Source organism: Acanthisitta chloris, unplaced genomic scaffold (assembly GCF_000695815.1).
Source record: "Acanthisitta chloris isolate BGI_N310 unplaced genomic scaffold, ASM69581v1 scaffold1280, whole genome shotgun sequence".
Taxonomy (NCBI): Eukaryota; Metazoa; Chordata; class Aves; order Passeriformes; family Acanthisittidae; genus Acanthisitta; species Acanthisitta chloris.
The window spans coordinates 309,607-323,666 of NW_008650982.1; the positions used below are offsets into that span (position 1 = coordinate 309,607).

At 39.6% G+C, this 14,060-nt stretch overlaps 1 protein-coding gene across 1 annotated transcript in view; it reads right to left on the minus strand.

Moving 5' to 3' along the window:
• The window catches only part of LOC103798820 (metabotropic glutamate receptor 8), a 319,111-nt gene extending 306,078 nt beyond the window's left edge, over positions 1–13,033 (minus strand). Inside the window, exon 1 of the mRNA XM_009071105.1 lies at positions 12,524–13,033. Within this exon, the coding sequence (XP_009069353.1) occupies positions 12,524–13,033 (510 nt within the window). The remainder of the gene's footprint in view (positions 1–12,523) is intronic.
• Positions 13,034–14,060: the final 1,027 nt, after the last annotated feature.

Below are 14,060 nucleotides of genomic sequence, written 5' to 3' on the forward strand. Positions count from 1 at the left end.
TTGGCTCTGGTCTCTGTCACCAAGTCTCTGTCTCTTTCTTTTGCAATTTATCCTCTCAATGCACAAGCATGTTCCAAAAGGAAAAATGGTGCTGTAGTGGCTGCCTGTATTATACTTAATAGCCTGGTGGTTAGAGTACTCAGCTGGGACCAACTAACCATTGAGTTATAGGGGGTTTGGACAAGAAAGTCTCTCCTGCTGCAGCCATTCATGTTTTCACAAACAATTAAACTTCCATTGGACCCGCCTGAGAGTGATTCACTGTATAGTCCAGTATTCAGCAAGGAACAGGAATAGCTAAGTTCAAATCATTACTTTAACGAACATTTAATGAATTGGAGCACAGATGAAATAAAATGTTCCCATTGTGAAAGCTTATCAGCAGTGAATAGACAGCATCTGGCAACACTATTGTTAACGTGCATACCACTGTTCAGAGGTGGAAGAGTGAGCAACAGTGTTCAGGAATATGCACAAATACAGGTCTGTTTTGACAAACAGTTCTGAGACTAGAGCTCTCCAGGGAAAGCCCTGCACACAGGAGACTGGTGAGGTAAGACCTGCTCTGGTGAAAAGAAAGGTCACAGGGTGGAAGCTCAGGGCATACAGAGTGCCCTGGTGTCCTTTCTGCAGAGCTCTCACTCTCTGTGACCAGAACTCTGAATTTTACTGTAAATCAGCCTTGTCTGTTGCTATGGGGATTGGAGTTGAGCCGTCCCATCTCCTGAACTACATTTGATTCCCTTCTCTGAATCCAAAAGAAAGAATTTGCCCAAGAGCCTCACGTAAGTCATGAGTAAACATGATGTGGTAAGAAGGGCACCAGCACTTAATGCATGGTACCCAAGACTGGCATTTCAAATCTATATTATAAAATTTCCAAAATATAAATACAATATTTTGTTTCATGTGGAATATAAGTTATCATTTGTCACAAATCAAAATATTTTAAAATCTTTCCTCAACAAAATAAAACACAAAAATCAAACAAAACCCCACAACCAAATAAAGAAGCCCCCAAGTTCCACTTGTTTCAGAATAAAATGAATGTTTATTTTCAGTTCAGCTGTCAAACTGACTAATTATTTGCACAGCCTTTCTCACACTATTGCATTCACGCATTGGGTATATTAAAAACAAGTGAAAAGGAGGAAAAATAAAATTAGGAATCACCTTTTCTAAAAGGTGTGGAAGGCCCCCTTAGCTCCTGATCCACTCTTGGTAAATAGATGAGGCAATTATTCACCACACAGTGGCCAGAAGTTGCACTATTCTTAGAGAGTTTTTACTCCATTTAGAGACAAGCAAACAAAGTTTTAATGAAATTGGCATGAAAAATGAAACAAACAAAAAACTTGTTCCTGAGACACCAAGAAATAAACTGGAAGAATTGTCACCTAGCTAGTCTTTTACAAAACTGATTTGACTGTCTCTCTTCTCAGTCATTTAAGAACAAAACAAATCCACTCAGCTAAATAGAACACGTATTTGCACACACACCTATCTTAATTTTTTTACATTCTATACTCTTTACTTTCATGCTTCGTTCACTTTTTTTTCCAATCACTCCATATAGATTGTAGATGAGTTTTAACAATTTTAATTTTACTGGGCAATAATCCAAATACTTTTTCCTGCCTCTGGGGCTCTCTTTCTTTGACTGTCAAGGATTCCTAAGGGGGATGTACAGCCTCTGATTGTAGGTCAGGCAGGCTTCACCACTTGCTCCTGAGACTGATGACTTGCATATTTAAATCATATTGTGAGTTGGATAATCCCCTTTCATAGCAAAACCCAGGGGAGAGAACTATGTAAGAGGATACAAGGAATCCCTCGTTAAGAACTAGCTATCTGAAGTACTTATATGCCCCCACCCGTTACTCTTATATCTGATTATCAAGGAGCCTTTAAATGCACAAATCCCTTCAGCCACAGAAGTGCTCTAACCAGGGAAGCAGGGGCGGGGGACCTTGGACTTCAGTGCTGCAGAGCCACTGGGCACACAGTTCCACGGGCATCAGCCACCAGGCTGAGGATTCACTGCTGCGTGACTTGCCCAAGGTCAGTGAAAATCTCTGCTGAAGCAAGACAAAGGATGTAAGGCTTCAACGGGCACTACCACACAGAGAGGAAAGTCTGTCACACTCTGACAAAGCTTTGCAGCTTGCCATTCAGCGGAGTGATTATGTGATCCATACCAAAAATACCCTGCATTTTCATCAGCTTTTTACATCTTTACTCTCATTCTCTCCTGCATGCCAGAATCAGCCATTGTTTGATGCGTACCCAAAGACACAATAAAATAACTAGAATGGAGACTCTTCATTCCTGAAGCACAAGTCCTTTGCTATTCAGCCTAAAAATAGAAATAAGGAGAGCAAAACAGTTTCCAGTGGGCTCAAACAACAGCTCTGCCCGCATTTAGGATTTGCAAGTGGAAGTGTTTGTAACATGCACAAACCAAAAGAAATGCTGGTTAATAAGACAAATGTTTACACTTTAAACTTTCTAAGGGCATCATCAAATCCTGTCCAACAAAGAAGACATAAACACATTCTCTTTCTCTCGCGTTTCATGCTTTTTAATAGCTTTTCCTTTCATTACAAACACTTCAGTTCTGCCTGAACTGAGCACAAAGAGAATCAGCCCTTTAATTCTCAGGACAATACATGTTTTCTTCACACTTTGGAAAGTAAATACAGCAGCTGGTAACTTTTAAATCCTGGCTTTGTTATGCAAAGGATCACAAACAGAACCATCACAGTTAGGAGAGGAAAACACTGGCGACTTTACCTAGATCTTTTTCCTACTGATACAAAATGTTTATTTTTAATCTTCTACCCAACCTAATTTTCAGAAAGCTAGGAATTTGGCATTTTTCTCATCCTACACAACTGGATTTTAGATTTTAGACAACATATAACAGGGTACTTCTTGGCAATATCTTTTTCTAATAGTCAGCCAATATTTTCATTCCTGAAACAATATCCTGGCTCTATTTATGTCTACGCTCTACTAACACCTCTTTAAGAGTAGAATTTGGAGTATTAGGTGTGTAGTTCACCCATATTAAAAAAGTCACTTTGGAAAGGCATGCCTGTGGAAATCAAATTTCCAGCTCCCCCAAGATCAGTACTGTCCCACAGAAAAAAAACCTCTTCCAACTGAACATATCTCTACCTTTTTTCAGACAGAGACCATCACCATAATCATATCTGAAAATTTCATGAAGCAATAATTGAGGACCCACAGTTGCTTTTGCTATACACCTGTTGGACTCCCCTACTCAAATACAAAGTCTACTAATGGTGATGCCAATGACACATTATTGCATGGACATAGGACAATATTTGCCTCAGAATAAATCCAGTGTTAGACTGGTATAATTCACTGGCTTCTCTGGAATTCATTGTTCTCTCAGGGATTCTTCCTCGCATAAACAAAACTAAAAGTGACAAAAAATCTGACTCTGCTCCCCTTTTGAGTAAGCAGAATTCAACAAGCAGGTCCTAGCCAGCTGGCTACAGAAGAACATAGTCATTTATGCCACTTGTCTGCTGCTTCTGAATGTGGCAGAAGCCAGAAATCTGAATCCTAGAACGAGTCATGCCCCTGCAGCAAGCCATCCACAGTCTGGGGATTCACACGCCTTTGCACTTTCCATTCAGTGTATGATACCAGCCCTGACAGCCTGTTCATCTCCTTCTGTGGGATATGTTTTGGTTTGGTCCTGGACACCACAGCAGTGAACATAGTCTGAATTCCCCAGGTTTTTTGTGTTGCTCTTGATGATAATTGAGCTCCCTGTCTTGGATTGCCAAGATATATTCTCTGCTGTCGCAATCCTATCTTGAAAGGTTGTTTGGACTATGTAGCTCACAGCCAATGAGTTTATGGTAACACAATAACATAGGAAACATCCATGTACAAAAGCACACATATATACTTTATATATTCCCTCCTTTCTATTATCAGCCAGTAGATATTGTCTTCTATAGCAGGGCATTTCAGCATTTCAGCCCATGATCCACTTTACTTAATCGTCCTTTCACATATCATCCAAATAGGCAAGTCAGTCTAAGAGACCTCCTGCAACCACACCTGAATTCATACGGCAAACCTTCTAGGCTGGTGAATCCTTGTCTAGATTACAGACCTCAAGGAAGTCTGGAAAGGCACTTTTTGGATTTCAGCACTACTCATAAAACAAAAGCATATTTATGGCACCCAAAGACGAAATCACAATGGCAAGAAAACCAGACCCTTCTTCAGTTCTTTCCTCTGGCCTTGTTTGGGAAGTATCAGACCTGGAGAACTATTGCAGGATCCATACCCTCTCTGAAATGTTTCTCTGATAAACAGCCTAAGTATAACTGTGGTGCTAAGCCTTCACTAATACTTTAGTATTTCACAGTACTTTGCAAACAAAGAGCAAAGAAAATTTCTCTGGATAAGAATAGCCATCACTGAGTGGGATCAGTGCTACCGCAATACAAGGGAGTTGCTGGACAAAATTGTGCCCAGCCTGGAAGGAGATTGTGATGGCATTCTAAATGTCACAGAGCCACTGTCAAAGTAAAAATCCAATGGAAATTGTTGGGCACTTTTTGTAGAATGATACTCAAAATGAGCTATCATTCTTTTGCTACTTTTAAGTTATGAGCCATGGACATTAATGCACCAGGGAAGAAGGAATAAAGATTCTGATTTCACCTCTACAAATACTGCTGCTACGTAAGTAAATGCTGGAGGCACCTTCTGTGAAAGAACATAAGCCAGAACTCAAAATACTAATTATTCCAGCTCAGATTGGTCCTGTCCCACAGTCTCAAACTGTAAAAGAAATACAGTAGGAAGAGAGATATCACAATACCATGGCATGTCCCAGCATTGTTATCAGAAATAGTTTATTTCAGAGAAGAGTCAGAGCTCAATATCTATCTGAAGTGCCAGACAAGAAACCCTACAGTGAGGTAAAGAAACAGAGAGAGCCTTGTCCCTTTAGGGTTCAATCTTTCAATAAGCATTTCCCTTATTTCCTGTTATCCCCATAGACAGGTCCCTCATAAGTTGCCCAAATTCCAGCTCTTCCTACTGCTGACCCACTCATTCTCACAACCTACAGAAAGCAAGTCTCAGTCAGAGCCTTGCTTATTCAGCATGTCTGAAAAAAAGCATTTCCCGGGAGACTACAGAATGAAATACTCACTTGACAAATATTTGGAACAGTGGTGAAAAAGTACCTTTCCTTAAGACAAGACAGAGATATAGAGCAGGTGGGAAAAGGAAAAGGAGATGAACAAGATTCCTTCCACAGGAAAGTGAGGAACGGGTACCACCCTTGCAAGTGTTCAGAATCTTCTTATAAAGCTGCCTATCACTTCCATCCAAGGCTTCCAAAGCCTTCCAGTGAGAAGAGGTTCTGTCTGATGCCAAGTGCAAGCAGGGATCAACCCATCATCTTTCTGTAAATGTGAAAGATGCATCCACACTCACAGCCCTGATCCAGGCCCCTTCTGAAAGCATTTTATTCTGTCTATTGAGGACACAGATAGCCAAGGGCAAACAGCCACCTAATTGAAGGCCTCACTTAAATGCTTAATTGTCCTGTCAGAAGGATAGGGGACATAATATCTTGCTGGGTGCATATGTAGATTCCAGCCCAGAGGAGCATTTTACTCTTGGCTATTTAATTCATTCCTGTGGAATTAGTGTCCTTCAGTAAGACTTTTGTTTGGATGACTACTTTTCTCTGATAAATGCTAGTAAACACAAGGATATACATTTAAGCACTCTAAACCAGTTTAATCCTAAAAGCACAATATGCTTTAGGGAAAATAACAAGGATGGAAATACACAAACCCACAAAATCTACCATTTGACTGTAACACAACAGTGCCTGGTTTCTGATGATACAGTCAGGATGCAGGACTATTCATTTTGCAAAACTGTCACTGTATTGAAACAAACACCAGGGGGAAAAAGACGTCTTCATTTAGTTCTCATTGTGGCTAATAAAACTAGCTTTGCTGTACTAAAGCACTGAAACAGCATCAATGATCCTTGCAGTGTCTTGACTTCCCTTCAGTGTGACGTAGGAGCAGAGGAACTCTGTCCTGAGAAATCAGCACCAATGTCTACGCTGGGAAATCACATCATTGCAGAGCACATCTTTCAGCAACAGCTCAGCTGCCTCCACTGTCAGATAGTCAGGACAGTTCATAACTTGGCCATGACCTGTGCTGGCCAAGTCTCCCAATTTCCTGACAGGCTTCAGAAGTCAGCATAGGTCAGGAATCGTTCCCTCCTGGTAATTTGCATGCAGCCCCATGATTTGGGGAAATAAAGGAGTTTATGGTAAGGGTGTGGACTGCCTGTGTCAGCTGGCCTCAGTGCCAAAGAACAACGCCTGGTACATTTTGTTTACTAGCAGAGACATAAAAACTGCCTCCTGTTAACACAAGATCTTTGAAAAAGTCCACTGCAGATTTTGTGGTCCTGTGCACACGTGAGCTCTCATTGACCTGCCAGGCTGCTTTCAGACTTTTGCTCTTCATACTTGTGAAATTATGACTGATACCTATATTAGTACAGGTGCAGGGGCCTCTGTCACATACAAGCAACCCTAATACAGTGATAGGAACTTAGCAAAGCTTCAGCCATGAAAGGGTGAAATCATTTTCTCTGCATATGAAGTTTCCTTCCTGTAAAGGAAAGATGCATACACAGAGAGAGAGATAACTCCCCTCAGGGAAGTAGAAGGAAAATCAGACTGTTGGTCTTTAATAGCTACACACTCTTTTTAAGGTGCTCATGTACTGTGCTTATGAAATGATGTAAAACTCTCAACATTTTACCCAGCTTCAGCAGGCATACTAAAGGAGGGGAGACATCTCAAACATTTAACAAACGTTAATCAAGCTTCTGGTTGTTCCTGTGGAACAGTTAAACACAGGCAAATCAAAATGACAAAAGAGAAGCACAAAAAGGTCAAGAGCTGCTTCTCAAGTCTTGTAGCAAGCCAATGACAAACATGGAAAATAATACAGAAAAGCAGATTGCCCCTTTGCTCTAACCACTGGTTATAGCTCCATCTAGGAATGTGAGAAGACCAAAAGTATTAAATATTTAGAGGAATATTTAAGGAACTAATATACTGTAAAATACTAAATGAATGCATCAAGTTGCTTTTGTACTCCCTTGCCTCAAGCAGCTTAGCACAAATAAAATTTGATGCTAATCAGTGCTAGCAGTTTTCACAGAATCTGAAAACCTATTATTTCCTCTGGCTGCGACTAAAAATTTTGCCAACTGTTTCATTATTGACACTAGTGAAGTATCTCTTGTACCTATAATTTTCTCTTGGTGTTGACCTGACATGTGCCTCTCTTGACCACAACACATTGAACCTAGTAGTGACAGAAGAATTATAGTTGAGTTAAAAGGGTTATTTGCATGTGTGCAGTGTCTACTGCCAAGGAGATATAAAGAGATATGAATATTGCTTCTATGTAAAAGAAGCTCAGTTGGGGGGGGAGAGGAATTGGAATTTTGTCAAAGGTATTTTCCAGACAATAACAAGACAAGATACTCAGGCACTAAACAGATATGTGCTTGTACTAGGCTACAAAAAAACCACTAAAATTAAACGGAATGTATTGACAATGGGCTCCTTTTATAATTAAAAATTATTCAGAGTGCAAATATTATCCAGAACAAAAGTAAAATAAATCTGTTCATCTTAAGAGCTGATTTCAAAATGTTTCAGTCTTCTCCTTATTAACAATTTTTCTTCATACTTCACACAAAATTTTCCACATATGTTTTAACCATCAGGAAAAAAAGTCATCTTATTCCAAATTTCAAATGCTATGCAGCAGAAAATGCTATCAATACATGTAGCAAGAGACAGTGAACAGAAAATTGATATATTACAATCAGTGCAGCACATTCTTTATTAATGAATACCAATATGTTGCGTAAAATTCTTGAGCCTCTTCTTCACTTCTTTAAAGTATATGAAAAAGCTTTTCCATTATAGAAAGGCCCTGCAGTCAGGCATGGAACAGACCGACTCCTGCATTTCTCTAGAGCCTTTGAAGTCTGTAATGCTCATGAAGTGCAAGTATTTCTGTAGATAGAGTCAGAATGGGGATCTATGGACAGCTCAGGTTGCCTCACAAAAACATATTTGTGCTTTATAAAATTATGTGGCAAAATGTTCTTACATTTTCTTTACATCAAATTCCCTTCAATCATGAGATGCATTCCATTTCCACAATTTAAATACACAGCCCTACATTTATGAAGTTCTGTGAGGTTAGCCTCTGTGCAGTGGTAATGCCCTCATTTCTGGGAGGCCTGCGTGCTGCTTTGTTCAGGTCTAGAACACAAGGCAGCAAAAGTGCCAAATGGCAGCCAGACATAAAAAGACCAGCAACCAAACATAAAAATAGCATCATCCAGGTACAGCCCTGGTAGCTGTGCAAAGCTAACAGCCAAAGATATACACTAAAATCCAAAACGAGGCAAGGAAACAAAGCAAATAAACAAAATGCTTGTGGAACTAATATATTCACTTCTAGATTTACTGAAAGAAACTATTCTTTGCATTTTGGATGGTTGCCATAAAGTTGAAAGACTAACTCCGTAATGTCATTTGTACTTGTACCGCTGAAGAGGTAAATGTGTATGAAATGTATAAGCAAATGTGCATGAAGTGAATATTAGTCCCTCCAGACAGCAGCTATTAAAGTGGATTACAGGGGTGCAGCAGGAAGGGAATTTGACCAAAAAGAGGAAATATGTTGTTTAGCCTTGGGATTTTAACCACTGACATGAGTTATTCAGACCTTACACAAGTAGAAGCTTTGAATACAGGGAACATAATACATGAAGTGAGCTGGGTTACAGACTCTCTTGTTTCCTCCATGCTAAGTTTTGGGGGACTGGGAAACAGGTCAGATGCTTTTAAGTGTCACACAAAGCAGCTAAAGGATTTCCACCTAGCCATGTCTGAGCATCCTACAGGAAAACAGAATTTCAGTAAGATAAATATAATGAAGGGTGTAATTTTGACAGATTGAGTCAATAGAAAAGTTGTATCTGTGACAGGGACAGCTGCCCAGCTGAGACAGCCAGCCCCTCAAATATATCCTACCAGCCTACGGTCCCTTGTCTCTATTTCCCTTGTGAAGCAGCCCACTCCTGATGCTCTGTAAAAACACAACTTAAAATTATGAGCCAGCAACTTCAACTGGTGACAATCTGTCCTAAAATCCATGATTAACTGTTTAAGTGAGCTGCGACTGTGTTACTACCTAGCACAGTCCTCTGCTTGCCTCTGAAGGTCCTTTTGTTCTTCCACTATATTTGTAGCAAGACCACCGCCAAGTTCTGACAGTTTAATAAGTAAGTGCTTCATGCAATCTTTTTGCATTAAGCACCAGAGTAATACAAGGCGAAACCCAAAGACATTACAGTGACCAAGGAAGAACAGGTCCACTTTCAAGCAATTAATTCCATGATCCAGCGTTTCCTGTGTGTGAAGTGCCTCTGAAAAGTCTGAAATCACCAACAGGTGAAATTTCATCTGTACAAGTTTAGACCTTAATGTTTTGGACCTACTAGGTGCAAAACCTACAGAAAATCACCGGCTAAGCAGTAGTGCACCTTGAAATTCACAAAAGAAGAAAGGAGAGAGACTTACTGAAGGCGAGCCATTTGACCAGGAGAAAGGCTATAGATCAAGGTCATTTTCTGTGGTGGCCTCCTTCCCCCCTTCTCATGAAAGCACTTAGAACGAAGAATACCATGACTACCAATCAGTTGATGCTATCCACCAGATCATTAGATAGGACTATTGACCTGCATGTTTTGTTTTGTAAAATCAATAAAAAAACCGGAAAAAATGGCAAGAAAAAGAAAAATAGCAGCATAAAAATCCGAGCTTCTGAGCATAGTATTACTCAGGCTATCTGTGTATTCACACTGAGTGACATAATATACTTCTCACAATTTCATCACAGATAAAAATTTCACTGGATAATAATGTTCTCAAAAAAATGTAGTCCTGACATTTAGGAACTTCAGAGCAGGTATTAAAGCAATACTGAACTTCAAATTACAGGTTCAACTTGCTAAATAGAACTGTTAGACAGAAATATGGATGAATCACACTCCTCCTGGATGTAATGGAAACAGGCATTTGCATGATGGTGATCACTGACTGCAATGAATGTACAGGTATGTACCCCAGCTGAGTGCCCAGCCTTGACATATACCAAGACACAGTAAACACATAAGAAGGCTCATGACTGGAGCCTTTGTGAGCATGGGCCAAGGTCCATGTCCTCAGCTGCAGAGCTGTGGGGATGCATCAGCTGAGAATTTCAGGCTATGTCTTTGGTCTCAGTACAACCCAAACTGGATTATACATCTATATTTCTGGTAAATGACCCTTAATTTCCTAATTCTCTTAACTATAACCATTGTGAATGGTTTCTCTAGTGCTGCTAACTGAGGGCCTTATCCAGAAGCCTTTACTCATGAAGAGATAACAGATCTACTTCTGAGAGAAAGGTGTAAAAATTGACTTCAGATGCTGGTCCAACATCAGACATTAAAGGGTATAATTTATCATTTTTTTACATTATTAAGAATATTTGTGCAGGATCTATAATTAAAACTAAAAGAGATGTCTCCTCCTTTTGCCAGCAGCTGTGTTACATCAATTAAATGGGTAAATAAGATCTTTCCCCAGAGGGGATATCACGTGGCCCTCTATTGATTAAGACTGCAGTAGAACGTTATTTGCAATCTTATTGCATAATGTAAATCAGGAGGTAGCTGTCAAGGTTTCAGAAGACAAATTACCACTATCTTAGACAATTCATAGGCCTTTTTCCTTCTTTCTGCTCTTAATTCAGAGTTAATGCATGTCTTACAAGGCTTAGTTTCTTCAATCAGTCTACAGAACCGTATTCAACTCAAAACTGGGTGTAAGCCACAGTATATGTGGCCCTGCATTATAATGGATATTAAAGTGACCATTCCATCTATCATTACTTCAGAACTATGCATTATTTAATAGGGTAGCACAGCTTCAAAAAAGGATGTGAAATAAGAAATAGATACCTCCTGCAACATGCAGGAAAGACAGGATTTCCTACTAGGCACATCTCTAGAGGCGCTCTCCATACAGAGCATTTTTTAAGTCTTAGCTCAGTTTTGTGTACTTGATTTTCACAAGCAAACATATGGCAGGAACAAGTCCACTACTCTCAAACCTATGCAGTAACTGCAGTTGGGGTCAGTTTTGAGATTGAAATTAACACCTGACCACAATCCAGCAGACACTTTGCTCCTCCACTGAACTGTATATCCATTATTATGCCCTTTGTGGGACAACCAGAGGAAAGGACAAAAATCTCCATTCAAATGACTGAAACACACTTTGCTGATCTGAGAAACCTTCAAACAAAATGCCAATCTGTCTTTGCTACTAATCAATCTCTCAATTACAACAATTAGAAAACAAGTGCAACACATTTCCAAATACATAACATCAGTATTTAACATTACCGTAATCTTCTGCATGAAAGTCAAATAAATGGTCTTTAAGTGGGTTTTGGTGGTTGAAAAGCTGTATGAAATAAGGCAATATTTCTGAATGGATGGAAGGAACAGTGGGTGGCAGGACAGTAATAGATTCAGACAAAAGTTACAGTCATCCTGTATATAGAAAGAAGTGCTCAACTTGCCATGATCTGTTTGCCATTGCATAGGATTAAAAATTAAGTATCTGCTGCCTGATCTCTTCCATCCAAGTTGATTGACTAGACTGTGTTCATCTGCCCATCTAACTTAGCAAACTTAAAAGTGGCAGGTTTACATTTCCATTATTTATAGTGCCTGAGCTTAATAAAGTACACGGAAGGAAATGTCAGTAGAACTGTTGCGTAAAAATCTCTCACACAGTGATAACAAAGTCTGGAAAAAATATCACCTTCTAAAAAATATGGAGGAGGTTAAGATTTCAAGAAAATCAAAGATATTTTGGTACACTTCATTTGTCTAGATGTGCACATCAATAGCACCTGATTATTACAGGCATATCTTCCTATATAAGGAAATTATCTACTCCTCCTACAAATGGATTTGTGTTAAAATCTTATATTTCATTCTCCTGGAAATTTGGGAAATCGATCCAAACCTAGTCTTGATGACCATAAATGCTTAACATAGAGCAAATGAGAGAAGTAAAAAAGTAAGGATTCCAATCACTAAAGAGTTAAAATGTGCTCTGGTTGCTCAGAACTTCAAAAGAAGCATTTAGCACCCTAACATAGGGTCTGCAAGCATTTTCTTCGGGGGCTTTTCCCCCCCTTTGCTTTGAAAGGGTAAACCAGCCACTTCAAATTTCTGAATCTGAGCGAGTCCTTTCCCATCTGAAGGTAACACAACCACATCACTTATTTCATTGTTCTTGAAATTTAAAAGAAAAATAGAAAATTTTCCTTACCTTAAAAAGTCTTAAAATATTTGCAACCATAATGGACACAGAACTTGCTGCAGCACCTATCACACCTGATATTTTGTCTGGCTTAGTGAAAATAGGTGGGTCACCGTTAGCACACTTCACGTCTGAGCCATCTTTTTCTATCAACGCTTGCACAAACGTTAAGGACTGCTCCAACGCGTAAGTGTCCCTGGAACACGTATCAAGGATCCGGACACCCAAGGTGATATTGGCAAGTAGATCAGGGTCTTTATTAATCTGATCAACTGCATACAGCATTGCCTCTAGTCTGTGGATCCCCTTCTCCTTCTTGAGCTCCCCACAAGGCACCCCTCTATCCCCTTTCGCATGAACGGGGAACAGTCCTCCCAAAATGATGTCCCCATCCAGTCGGATGGAGTGGGCATATTCCTGGCCATGAGTTCTTTGCATCAGAGTGAGTATCCAGTAGAATTTGGCTGTTAGCAGGAAGAAACAATGGCAGGAAACCCATCGTTTCCCTTCGTATACCATTTTCTCTGAAGACGTTGTTGCTATCCCGTATCCAGATTTTCTTCTTGCTAAAGGATGAGGCTGACCATTTGAAGCTGCACTTTCTGGAGGCTACCATCAGTGCCCAGAACCATGCGATAGGTAGGTAGAAAAAGGATCTCAGCAGAAGTACATAAAATGTGTTTTACAAAAGAAGTCCACTGATGTCACAGGTTGATCAGCTTTTCTGAGAGATGCGTTTCAATTGCTCTTGATTGGTGAAGAGTAGGGTAGTATGTCTGGTCCTGATGCTAAAAGGAGGTCAGTAGTTTATGTCCTTGTATTTTGCCCTACAGCTGAGGTAATTCTGGAAAAAAAATTAAAAAAATAAAAAAATCCAGTGAGAAATACCATTTAGTTCAGCAGTTTTATACCTGTCACACAGTATATTTACTTTTGAATAGGAGTTACATTGCCTAGGTTTTACTTTCAATATTCTTTAAGCGAGCAATTCTTGGCCTTCAGTGAATTTGAACACCTGGCTGAACTGTACTACAAGCCAGGAAATTGATGATGCCAGCAGAGCAACAGCCGAATCAGGGGAACTAAACTTAGCTTGGTGTTCAGATTCCATACAGTAATTCGTATTTACCTTTGCATTGCATGACATCCAGAAACAGTTTTGATCCATAACACATTGTATTTTCTGTTTTGCTGTATCATTCTGTTCCAGCCCACAGACGTGTAGTAACTACTAACACTCTCACTCATGGAGAGGTCCCATTTATGACAATGGAGTAATCAGGGCTCCTGAATTTAAGTACACTCTTCAGCCACTGCAGTACAAGCATATTCAATTCATTTGGATGTTAAATGGATTATTTCCCCAGTGGAATTCACTTTTGAGGAGGCTAACTATATATCCAAAGATAATTCAAGATAATTTCCAATGCTAAATTATTTTTATGAAAAGGTAACTGATTTCTTAAGCAAAAAGGGCACAACATATTATGTTAGGAAACTAGCTGAACATCCAATATTCCCTTTCTGACATTTTGCTTGAGCTGAG